We start from the raw sequence: 12,117 nt of genomic DNA, 5'->3' as shown, positions 1-12,117 counted from the left end.
ATCGATAACAAAATAAATAAATATCGACCACAAATTCGATAAATATCGATAACAAAATCGATAGGAAAATCGATAAACATCGATAAGAAGGTCGATAAATATCGATAACAAAATCAATAAATATCGGTAACAATATCGATAACCAAATCGATAAATATCGATAACGAAATCGATAATATTGTTAAAAAAGTCGATAAATATCGATAAAAAATATCGCTAACAAAGTAGTTTAAAATATCGATTACCAAATCGATAAAAAAAAATCAATAACGAAATTGATAAAAATATAGATTACTTATCGATAAGTTCCGAAAATGTCGATAGCAAAATTGATAACGATATCGATAAAAACTTCGATAACAAAATCGATAAAAATATCGATAACAAAACCGATAAAAATATCAATTATTTTATCAATAGGTCGCGAGAATCTCGAAAATTTCTAAAATCACAAAATAGTTCTCAGATTGAGTCTCTGTTACTACGTTTATACGTAAGCTATTTGCAAATAAAAATAATTTGCAAATACCTAACTCACTGTTTATTCGATGATGAAAAATTCTTTTTTAATATTGCTTGATTATAAAAAGGCAATAATATGACCATCGAAAAAGAAAATAAAGTTAAAAATGGCAACGTCTTGATTATAAAAAGGCAATAAGATGGACATCGAAAAAGAAAATAAACCTAAGAATGGCGGCGTCTTGCGCTTATTTGCAAATAGTACCACTAATCAATACTTATTTGCGTGATTTAGTTATTTGCAAATAAAAAATTAACTCAGCGTTTACACGGCAAATTTTACCATTTTGCAAATTGTTATTTGCACATAATACGTGCGTATAAACGTAGTATGTGGCTCTCTATACCCTTTCCTCTTTAATTACCTTTATTTTAATATTTCTTCCCCTATTTTCGTCTTTACTTTTATCGGTATACTCATCCTCATCTTTGTTTTTATTTTATGTTTATAATTTTCTTCATCTACATATTACCCTATTCTATGTACGTACTCACCTTTACTTTCATTCTTGTATTGGTCTTTTTCTAAGTGTTATTCTCTATTTTTGTTAAATTAATACCATATGCATACACACAACAAGCACTTGTTTCAGCCCCAACCATTTGCGTGTGCAATTTCCGTTGAATTTGCCAATTTACTCCAACCAACCAACCGCCGCTAAAGAAGTTTCACTTCAAAAATGGTAGAAGTGATAGCTATTTCGGAAATCACCACATTTTCTCATCAGAATTCTTTCAGCAGGATTCGAACCGACGATCCCACTGACTCAGCCAGTTGCCTACGCACTGTGCTAAGTTCGCCTTGTGAATTCTTGTTGCTTTTTTCCACTATTTCATTTGTTAAGCCAACTAGAATCAAGCTCAGGTGTTCCAGTGCTATTTAAACTTGATCAAGTGGTTGTTGGTTTTGTTGGTTTTTGTTAATATTTCTATTATTAGAACGTTTAACTTTTTTTAGGTGTGCTCCTCCTTAAGTTATTTGTTTATAATTGTTATAAGGCCATAAAATGACGAGCACACCTAAAAGAGTTAAACATTCTAATAATAGAAATATTAACAAAAACCAACAACCACATGATCAAGTTTAAATAAATTAAATTTGTTTAGAATTTAAAAAACTTTAAATTTTTTGGATTCGCAAGACGAATGGTAATTTTTTAAGCTGATAAAGTTAGAAGTACGAAATTCGAGGACGTTATCGAGTTTATATAAGTCCTTAATATGTAATTTCTTCAAAAACAAATATTGCGAAATTTCAAGGAAAAAATTTTAAAAGGACATTTTAATACTTACCAGTGATTAAATTCTACATAATTTCTTCTTTAATTTTTTAAATCATTTTCGTCAGGGTGAAACCCAAAAACGCAATTTTACAATATTTGGCCCACGGTTTCACGAATATATTGATTTTTGTGCGTAAAATTTACTATCGCACGTTGTTGTATGTATAATGAGCTAGACATTTGAATAGTAATTATTAATTAAAAAAATAAATATAGCCAATACTGGAAAAGGAGTTTCTATTATTGCCATCAGTGCAAATCACAAATCCCGAAGACGACGGGATTATATGCCAAGAATCCCGGGATTTTTGGGACCTAAAAAGGCCGGGATCACGGGATTAACATTCCTAGTCTCGACTCATCCCTTACTGGTACAATTGGAGATCAATTAGTCCCCTACTCATCTCTAACGGGTACTATTAACGATTTAATGATATGTACGCACGTAGTCAATGAAATTTCATGTGAGGCGTTGGCACATAGGGAGTGTATTCGCTTAACAAACTTGAGCACCCAGTTTCTAATCGCGGATGGCGCAAATTTTTATATATTTTTTTATCTTAAAGTGACTAGTCCCTTTTTGTACCCGTTCGGGTACGAAGGGAAACAATTAGTCTCTTCATAGGACATGCTCGAACAAAAGCGAATAGTTCATCCCATATAAAAAGATCAAAAGTGGTACTAGTCGCATGTTCCTTTGCGATTGCCCCGGAGACATCCCGGATTAGTCGCTTTTTTTGCATGGTGTTTATTTATAAATGTATGCGCTCCTTTTCTTTCGTACGTGTTTATTGATATATTTGTACTCCAACCCTGCGAAAATTGCGACTATTCCATGCATGCTTGTAAAGAGTACTCCCTAAGGACCAAGAAGTACTCCAAAATTAACCACAATTCATATAAAAAATATGGTCCAGTTAACATTGCGATATCCTAGGGCAGGACCACATACTCCACCTCTGCATTACATCAGAGTAGCACAAAACTACTCCAACATATTAACCATGTCATTGTTGTTAAATTTTTTTTGTTTGTACACGCTTTTTTTCACTTCACAGATGCTTTTTCGAAATTAATAACAACTAAAAACAAAAACTTAAAAATTATAACCGAACCACTTTTTGCCAAGTTTTAACGTATTATTTTTTTGTTACTGAACTTTTGTTATTTTTTTAAATAAAAATATAGTTCATTCTTTAACAAAACCCGTGTAAATCCATGTTTCCAAATTTGAGTAGTCCACTTGCAAAGGCGCTATGTAAATTTTTTTGGATTTTTACTTTTGGAGAGTAACGTACCAGTATTTAAAGTGGTTTCATGTTCACTAACAATACAGTGCAAAATCATTCTATTTTCTGAAAACATTGCATCAAATGTTAAATACTATTGCAAAAGTCACTATAATACTTATTTACACACTTTAAAAAGTCTACACCTTCTGATGAACTTAGAAAACTGCAAGAAAATGTGGTAATTTCGGTGCCTAGTTGAAGGCGTCGTAAAAAAGAAGCAGACCAATCTTCATGGAAGAGAGAACGCGGAAAGCTAAAAAAAGATAGCTATGTAAAAGTTACTGTTTCAAAACTCGCTATATTAAATTTTTATATATAAAATTTGCAAAAACTACCACACTGCGATTTTGCTTTTTAATGTTATTAGGCTCTTGTTTATCCAAATTTTCAGATAATAAAGAGAAATATACAATTTGGATGTTACTTGTTGTTGTAGACATTTTTTAATTTATGGCTTACTATTATAAAATCACATAACCCTGTTGGCAAGTGGGCTACTCATTTGTGCAATATTAAAAAAAAAAATCAACAAACTTTCGTACAAATTTCGAACTTTCAAAAATTCTAAAAAATCGATCGACATTTTTAGCCATTTGAAATTTGTACTTTATTCTACTATAATTCAATGGGCTACAAAACTTAATTTAATTAAAAAACTCGAAATTTTAACGTAAATTTGTAGATTTTTTTTTTTTAAATTGCATAAATTTTTAAGGCAGAGTCACTCGATTGGTACATTTGTACAGATTTGTAAATTTTTATATTGGGCTATTGGTAAAAAAATGGGACAATTTTTTTTGTAGTCAAAAGTTTGGTACAATACAGCGATGCTCAATAAATTAACTTTCGTGATTGGTATAGTGAAATATATTTTGGGTGTTCACACAATTGGGGTACGATTTACACCAAATTTTGGCAAATACCCAATCGTGTGACACTGCCTTTAAACTTGTATTTATACGGATGTTGGTAAAGAACGAACTATAAAAAGCTAACCGAAATTAAAAAACAACAAAAATAATATTTTAAAACTTGTCAACATTTGGTGCGGCTATAATCTTTTCGACTACTGTACATAAGTTGGCTATGATTAGTCCGCCGTGCTATCATAGTAGCGCAATGCCACTCATATTTGACTTACAAACAAAATACAGGCAGGAATTTCAAGCTTTCAACCCTGTTTTTATGAAACATTTTATTTTTATCAGTATTTTTCTTTTAATCAAAATATGTTGAAATAAAAGTGAAACTCAAAAAAAAAAAAATTCCCAGAAAATATATGCGTGCGTAACTGGACATTATTTATACCCGAGCTCACTTATGCGCAAGGGTGTTATAACTTTGTTTAAAGTCGTTTCGATTGACGCCTCACCTGTTAATAGCACTTTTAGCTGTGTTTTTTACTTTTTTTTATTGTGGTACAAGCTCCGCATTCATTACTGCGAATGCGAATGTTAAAATTAATCGGGAAGCTCGGTGTTTGAGAAAGCCAATATCGGCAGCATCTCTGCCCATATACATATATTTTGGGAAACCCATATAATTTCACCGAAGACGCATGCTTTCTGCAGCAAAGAAACGCAAAGATAAAAAGGATAATTACAAACTAGAGAAACTGTTTCGATTTCTTATCTGTATATATTTCTAAAACAATTGTAAAACTCAGTAATGAATTTTTAATGTATACCATGCAATAACTGTCTTATTCGCCCGATTCAGGCCGATTAGTTGTACCCCGGAATAACGTTTTATTCTATGCGTCAATAATAGACTTATTCCGAGTTCTCCTCTATTCCGTAAATACTGATATTCCTTATTCCGACATATTAGAAGTGTCAATAATATGGCCGTGAATAAATCAAAAATTATGATATTCATTACTGATTTGAGTAATTAGTTGCATTAGTACATTGCGCCACATCCGGCTGCGAATATCATCCGTTACCTTTTTTATGGCTACGAAAAAAATTATCTCTTCTCCTTCTTATTTGGCGCTGTAACCGCCTAAGCGATTTTGGCCGAGTCCAAAACAGCACGCCAGTCATTTCTCTTCTTTGCTAACTGACGCCAATTGAAAATGCCAAGTGAAGCCAAGTCCTTCTCCACCTGGTCTTTCCAACGCAGAGGAGGCCTTCCTCTTCCTCTGTTACCAGCATCGCGGCCCGCGTTGAATATTTTCAGAGCAGGAGCGTTTCTGTCCATCCGAACGACATGGCCAAGCCAGCGGAGCCGCTGAATTTTAATTCGCTGCACTATGTCTATATCGTTGTAAAGCTCATACAGCTCATCGTTAAATGGTCTGCGATATTCGCCATCACCAACGCGTAAAGGTTCGTAAATCTTTCGCAGAATCTTTCTCTCGAAAACTCCAAGAGCCGCCTCATCAGATGCTTTCATTGTCCATGCTTCCGCGCCATACACCAGCACAGGCATGATGAGTGACTTATAGAGTGTGATCTTTGTACGACGAGAGAGGACTTTACTTCTCAATTGCCTACTCAGCCCAAAGTAGCACTTGTTGGCAAGAGTGATTCTCCGTGGGATTTCAAGGCTGGCATTATTATTGGTGTTAATGCTGGTTCCCAAATAAACGAAGTCGTCTACTTTTTCAAACTTGTAGCTGTCAACAGTGACGTGGGTGCCAAGACGCGTATGCTCTGACTGTTTGTGTGATGACAGGAGATACTTCGTTTTGTCCTCGTTCACCACCAGACCCATTCGCTTTGCTTCTCTATCCAATCCCGAGAAGGCAGAACAGACGTAGCCCTTGTTTTTACCGATAATATCGATGTCGTCGGCATACGCCAGCAATTGTACGCTCTTATAAAGTATTGTGCCTGAGCGGTTCAGTTCTGCGGCTCTTATTATCTTCTCCAACATAAGATTAAAGAAATCACACGAAAGGGAGTCCACTTGTCTGAAACCTCGTTTGGTATCAAACGGCTCGGAGAGGTCCTTCCCTATTCTGACGGAGCTGGTGGTATTGCTCAACGTCATTTTACACAGCCGTATTAGTTTCGCGGGGATACCAAATTCAGACATCGCGGCATAAAGGCAACTTCTCTTCGTGCTGTCGAAAGCGGCTTTGAAATCGACAAATAGATGGTGTGTGTCGATCCTATTCTCGCGGGTCTTTTCCAAGATTTGGCGTATTGTGAATACCTGATCTATGGTGGATTTTCCAGGCCTAAAGCCACACTGATAAGGTCCAATCAGCTCGTTGACGGTGGGCTTCAGTCTTTCGCACAATACGCTCGATAAGACCTTGTAACCTATGCTTAGAAGGCTAATTCCGCGGTAGTTGGCGCGTATGGCGGGGTCGCCTTTCTTGTGGATTGGGCAGAGCACACTTAAATTCCAGTCGTCGGGCATGCGTTCATCTGACCATATTCCGCATACGAGCTGATGCATGCACCTCATCAGCTCCTCGCCACCGTACTTGAATAGCTCGGCTGGCAGGCCGTCAGCTCCAGCAGCTTTGTTGTTTTTCAGCCGCGTAATCGCTATTCGTACCTCGTCATAGTCAGGCGGTGGGACAGCTACTCCATCATCATCGACTGGGGACTCGGGTTCGTCTTCCTCACTACTTTCAGCGCTGCTACCATTCAGTAGGTTATAAAAGTGTTCCCTCCACAATTTAAGTATATTCTGGACATCGGTCCCTAGGTCGCCATTGTTGTTCTTACAGGAGTTCGCCCCGGTCTTGAAACCTTCCGTAAGTCGCCTAACCCTCTGGTAGAATTTTCGGGCGTTGTTCCTGTCGGCCAGCATCTCAAGCTCTTCGCACTCACGTATTTCGGCCTCTTTCTTCTTATTGCGGCAAATACGTCTCGCTTCCTTCTTCAGTTCCCTATAACGGTCCCACACGGCTCGCGTTGCGCCCGATCGCAGCGTGGCCCTGTAGGCGGCATCTTTTTTCTCTGCGGCTTCTTGACATTCCTCATCGTACCAGTTGTTCTTTCGGGCTCGCTGAAATCCAACTACTTCTTCGGCGGCGGTACTTAATGGTCGGGAAATGTGGTTCCACTGCTCGCGTACGTCGGATTGTTGAAGAGTGCTCTCAGAGAGCAGGTGTGTGAGTCGAGTGGCGAATAAATTGGCCGTCTTTTGTGATTGCAGCTGTTCGACGTTAAGCTTTCCTTGCATTGTTGGGCGCACATTTTTTGCTGCACAGAGGCGGGTGCGTATCTTGGCTACAACAAGATAGTGGTCCGAGCCGATGTTTGGCCATCGGAGTGTACGTACGTCCAAAACGCTTGAAGCATGACTTCCGTCTATCACAACATGATCGATTTGGTTTCTCGTTTTTCGACCTGGAGACAGCCATGTAGCTTGGTGGATGTTCTTATGCTGGAACCTAGTACTACATATTACCATATTTCGGGCCCCGGCGAAGTCGATCAGCCTCAGTCCGTTATCGGACGTTTCGTCGTGGAGGCTGAATTTTCCGACAGTGGCGCCAAAGATCCCTTCCTTGCCCACCTTGGCATTAAAATCGCCAAGCACGATTTTGACATCGTGTCGGGGGCAGCGCTCATATGTACGTTCCAAGCGCTCATAGAAAAGATCCTTGGACGCCTCATCCTTCTCTTCCGTCGGGGCATGGGCGCAGATGAGCGAGATGTTGAAGAATCTAGCTTTGATGCGGATTGTGGCTAGACGTTCGTCCACCGGGGTGAACGCCAGTACTCGGCGACGGAGTCTCTCTCCTACCACGAATCCAACACCGAATTTGCGCTCCTTTACGTGGCAACTGTAGTAGACGTCGCAAGGCTTCACGCTTACTTTACCTTGCCCCGTCCATCGCATTTCTTGGATGGCGGTGATGTCAGCCTTTGTCTTCCCGAGGACATCAACCAGCCGGGCAGAGGCACCTTCCCCATTAAGGGTCCGGATATTCCAGGTGCATACCCTTAAATCATAGTCCTTTATACGTTTGCCGTGGTCGTCATCAGAAAAAGGGGGTCTCATCCGAGGCTGTTTGCTTCTTTTCATTGGGCGGGGTTTTAACGTGGCGGGACCCAAACCCAGCGCACGCGAAGTTTTACGCCTTCTCACTTTAGCTCGCTCCCAAACGGGTGTTTGGTTGCTACCCAGAGGAAACGTGGAAAGCAAACCGGCACTTAAATATCTGCATACATACATATACCTAACCAATTATGCATGTACGCTGAATTCGCCGACAAGCTTTTTTAAAAACGAAGTAAATTAGTACAAATTGTTAGTAATTTTCATTAGAGTTTGAATAACTCCTTTCACTAAATGGCTTTTAGTAACTTTAACGAGACCTTAACTTATTTTATTTGATTCATTTTAGTGCAGTTTTGACAAAATTTTCTTGCTAAAAAATCTTTTGTTACACTACTTTATTTTATTCCTTTGATTGTACATGTTAAATCAAAGCTTGTTTTTAAAAAATATTTTTTTTTACATTATTTTATTTTCTAATTTTTAGTCCATTTATACAAGCGTTGCATATTAAAAAGTGTTTTTTTATTTTATGTACAAAATTTTGCAATAGATATTAAAATAATTAAACTTGCAATGAAAGAGAACAGAAGACTATGCATATGCATACATATGTACATATAGCAGCAGTTAATTTCATTTAAAGAAATGGCGTGTCGTCCATTTCCGCTGTAGCGTATTAAATGGTGAATATATTTAGGCGCAATATTTAACTTCTTCTGGCGGGGCGACATTTGGAGTCTTCTAATTGTATCTCCTTGATATGATGCCAACAACGAGGTTCATACCTAGACTAGGTTGATATCTAGAATTTGCCACAAATAGCTTTGCTACACTACCCCCGGCAGCCTTAACAATTTTATAGTGGTTTTACGTTCTTTGGCAAATTACGCTCTGTTAGCCATAAATCTTACTATTTTTTGACCGCCTTTGAATCAAGACCCCTGGACCATATGCGGAATTCATTTATATTTTAAGTTGCATTGTCATCGTGATTGGAACTATGCTGAAAATTTCAAGTCTCTAACTTGTCGGGAAGTTAGTTTAAAATCGATTGGAAATTTCCGCGATTTCCGCGAGATGACCAAGTTAAATAAAAGCTTATAAAAAAAGCTTATAAAAACTAAAAACTCGCTTTCGTACTGTCATCAGGTCACTTAAGAATGGAAATTTAGCATAATTTAGCAGGTATGTAACTTGAGAATGGAAATCGCTCCATCTTTTAGGCGCATCAATATTACACAGTTACATCCCAAGCTAACGAAAGGGAGGTAAAAACCGCATTAACAAACAACCGATTTGATTCAACACATATTTCTTTTTAACCTTTATTCCTCAGTCTTTATAGCGCACTCGATTAAACCGTATTGAAAAGTAAACAAACGCCGTTAGTTTCATTCGATATTTATTTAATAATAAATTTGCAGGGTGGACAGAAATGGAAGCGAATAGTAATACAAATCTATTATAATAATAAATACCATTATATACAGTATTTATATTAGAGAAAAAATACCCAATTTTTATTTCGTGTTAAATGAATTATTCGTTAATACGGGTGTTCTAACCGATGTGAGGAATAAAAACCGATTTGAAAACAAATTCGAGTCAATACACTTTTCGATTTCAACGAAATTTTGAAATTTTGTTTATGCATCTGTTTTGAATCACACCGAACTGAGTCACAGCGCTTTATGTGTCGGTATAAACAAGGTATCTGTTTGTTTTATTTAGTTTTCAAAGAACGTGATTTTGCCCAGTTAATTAAATACAGATGCAATTACATATGTATCGAAACAGTCACATTTACAGATGGAAATACATATCGTGTAAGAACACTTTAAGTAGTCTTCTCGTCATATCCTGAAGTAGATAAGAACCATGATAAAAACCAGGGACATAACAGTTATAAGTCGATAACAGTTATTAGATGAGAAATATTTTTTATTTCGCCGATAAAAGTTATAACCCAACGTTTACTTTTTACGTTGCCCGATAACTGTTTTGCAGGAGAAATATGTTTTCCGTTGCAAGTAAGAGTTATTTCCCAACGTTTATTTTTTACGTTGCCAATGTTTATTTTTACGTTTTCTGATAACAGCAGTAGTGTTAATAATGAGCCTACAGATAGTAAGGTAACTTTTTCTTTTTTTGTTTACAAGCTCCGTGATTCAAAACTGGTAGAGTTCTCGGTGTCATATACATTTATATGTATGATTAATGAGTGTTAGATTTTTAGAAGCATAATAGTCACATCCGAGACATTTTAACGGCAATATATTTTTCACAACTGGTTTTACTAAATTGGATACGCATATTTTTGCAGAATGCCAAGGCCAAAAAAAGTCCTCGCAGGCGGTAAAAATAGATTTAAACTTTAAATTTTAAATAACAGTGTTAATTTTTAAAATTTTGTTTTAATATGTGTTTTTTATATAGTCAATTCACAATATACAAACTATAAATAAATATTTTATTTTACCTATATATTTACATTACACCGGCATAATTTCTTAAACTAGGAATTTTCTTACATTTCAACTATTCCACACGATTGACTGCTGCAATGTGTGGAAGATTCGTCACGCAGTTTAAGCTCGACTTTCACATTTTTTGCACAGCAACACCGCTGGCCAGTACGGACTGGTGAATCCGATGGGCTTTGTGACTGCTTATCCCCTGATGACGATGACGGACTCATACCACCGGCAGTAAAATTAAAGGTAGGACTCTCCGATCCTTTCTTCTGCTTCACGCGGCGATTCTGAAACCAAATTTTCACTTGCTTTTCCGAAAGACGCAACCTGTTAGCAATTTCAATGCGTCGCAGGCGTGACAGATACGCGTTCAGCGAGAATTCACGCTCCAGCTCGAGTAGTTGGGTGCTGGTAAAGGCCGTACGAATGCGTTTGCTCGAGTCCGCGTAGTCCGCAATGACAGGTGTAATGTCAAGAGGCAAGCTACGACCGCACGACAGGACGGTAGATGTGGTGGAGGAAGAATAAGATAAGTTGGAGGTTGTGGAAACGGAACAATGGTTGGTCGGGCAGCGACTCGAAATGCTTGCGGGAATGCAGATTTTATGAGGCGAACTGGCTGGCGAACAGGAAGTGGAATCTTGTTTGAAGCGTTTTGCCGACGGCGCTTCTTCACCATAGGCACCAAGCTCTGGAGTGGATCCCGTGGATGAGGCAGACGGTGATATACAGAAAGCATCAGTGAGTGGTAATGTAAGGTTGTTATATGGTAGTGTTGTTGGAGTAGAATAGCTTTCATAGCCGGGTGATTTTCGTTTGTGGGACAACATCGCCGCGGTGTAGGGATGCATAAGAGGCGAGTGCGTTGGCGTCGTCGGGGAGTTGGATTGGTGATGGAATGATGCTGCCGCTGCAACTGCTGCCGCAGCTGCTACTTGTTGCTGCTTATGGTGGTGCTGTTGTTGTTGTTGCTGCTGCTGAATGCCCAGGGAAAAAAGATAGCTGCCCACATAGCTCGCCGGATACGGGAACATCGGCATGTTTGGCAATATGGCTGCTGCAGCCGCAGCCGCCGCGGCAGCTGCCGCTCCCATTGCTGGTGGCGTTGATGGACCAGATGTCAGGGGCTGCGTGGCAGTCGGTGAACCCAATGTATCCTTTTGTGTCAATGGAACATCGCTGAGTAAAGAATCCATTAAAAATGATCGCGACATTTTCAACACAAATCAGTTTCCAATACACGGAAATGTCTTCAAATATTTAGTTCTGCCAGTAACCGCTCACGATCAAATTCACTGTGTAACTGTGCTAACGAACAGCAAGTGATCCTGCTTTATATACCAGGGTGTCGAAGTAAGGGAGGATTTACTGGGAGAAACTACCCCTGATGTATCAGTACGGCCATATTTTACTAACGAAAGAGTCCATCTTCCTACCACAACATATTATCATTTGAGGGTAGTAATCGGTTGCTTACTCCGGCCAGTCTCGTTTCAACTCGATGCTTTAGAATTCAGCCAACCATTAACACACCATTTAGAGACTCTTAACTCGCTGTCAATTGACAAATTATAA

At 38.4% G+C, this 12,117-nt stretch overlaps 1 protein-coding gene across 1 annotated transcript; it reads right to left on the bottom strand.

The window, feature by feature from the left end:
• Positions 1–10,559: 10,559 nt before the first annotated feature.
• LOC118739831 (homeobox protein Hox-A5) lies at positions 10,560–11,794 on the bottom strand. The gene has a single exon (XM_036471329.1). It carries the CDS (start codon positions 11,754–11,756, stop codon positions 10,596–10,598), a length of 1,161 nt encoding a protein of 386 aa, XP_036327222.1. The 5' UTR covers positions 11,757–11,794; the 3' UTR covers positions 10,560–10,595.
• Between the last annotated feature and the right edge of the window lie 323 nt (positions 11,795–12,117).

This window comes from Rhagoletis pomonella, unplaced genomic scaffold, assembly GCF_013731165.1.
Source record: "Rhagoletis pomonella isolate Grant_MI unplaced genomic scaffold, Rhpom_1.0 Rhpom_scaffold_00005, whole genome shotgun sequence".
In the NCBI taxonomy this organism is placed as follows: Eukaryota; Metazoa; Arthropoda; class Insecta; order Diptera; family Tephritidae; genus Rhagoletis; species Rhagoletis pomonella.
This window is presented reverse-complemented; position numbering and strand designations above follow the sequence as displayed.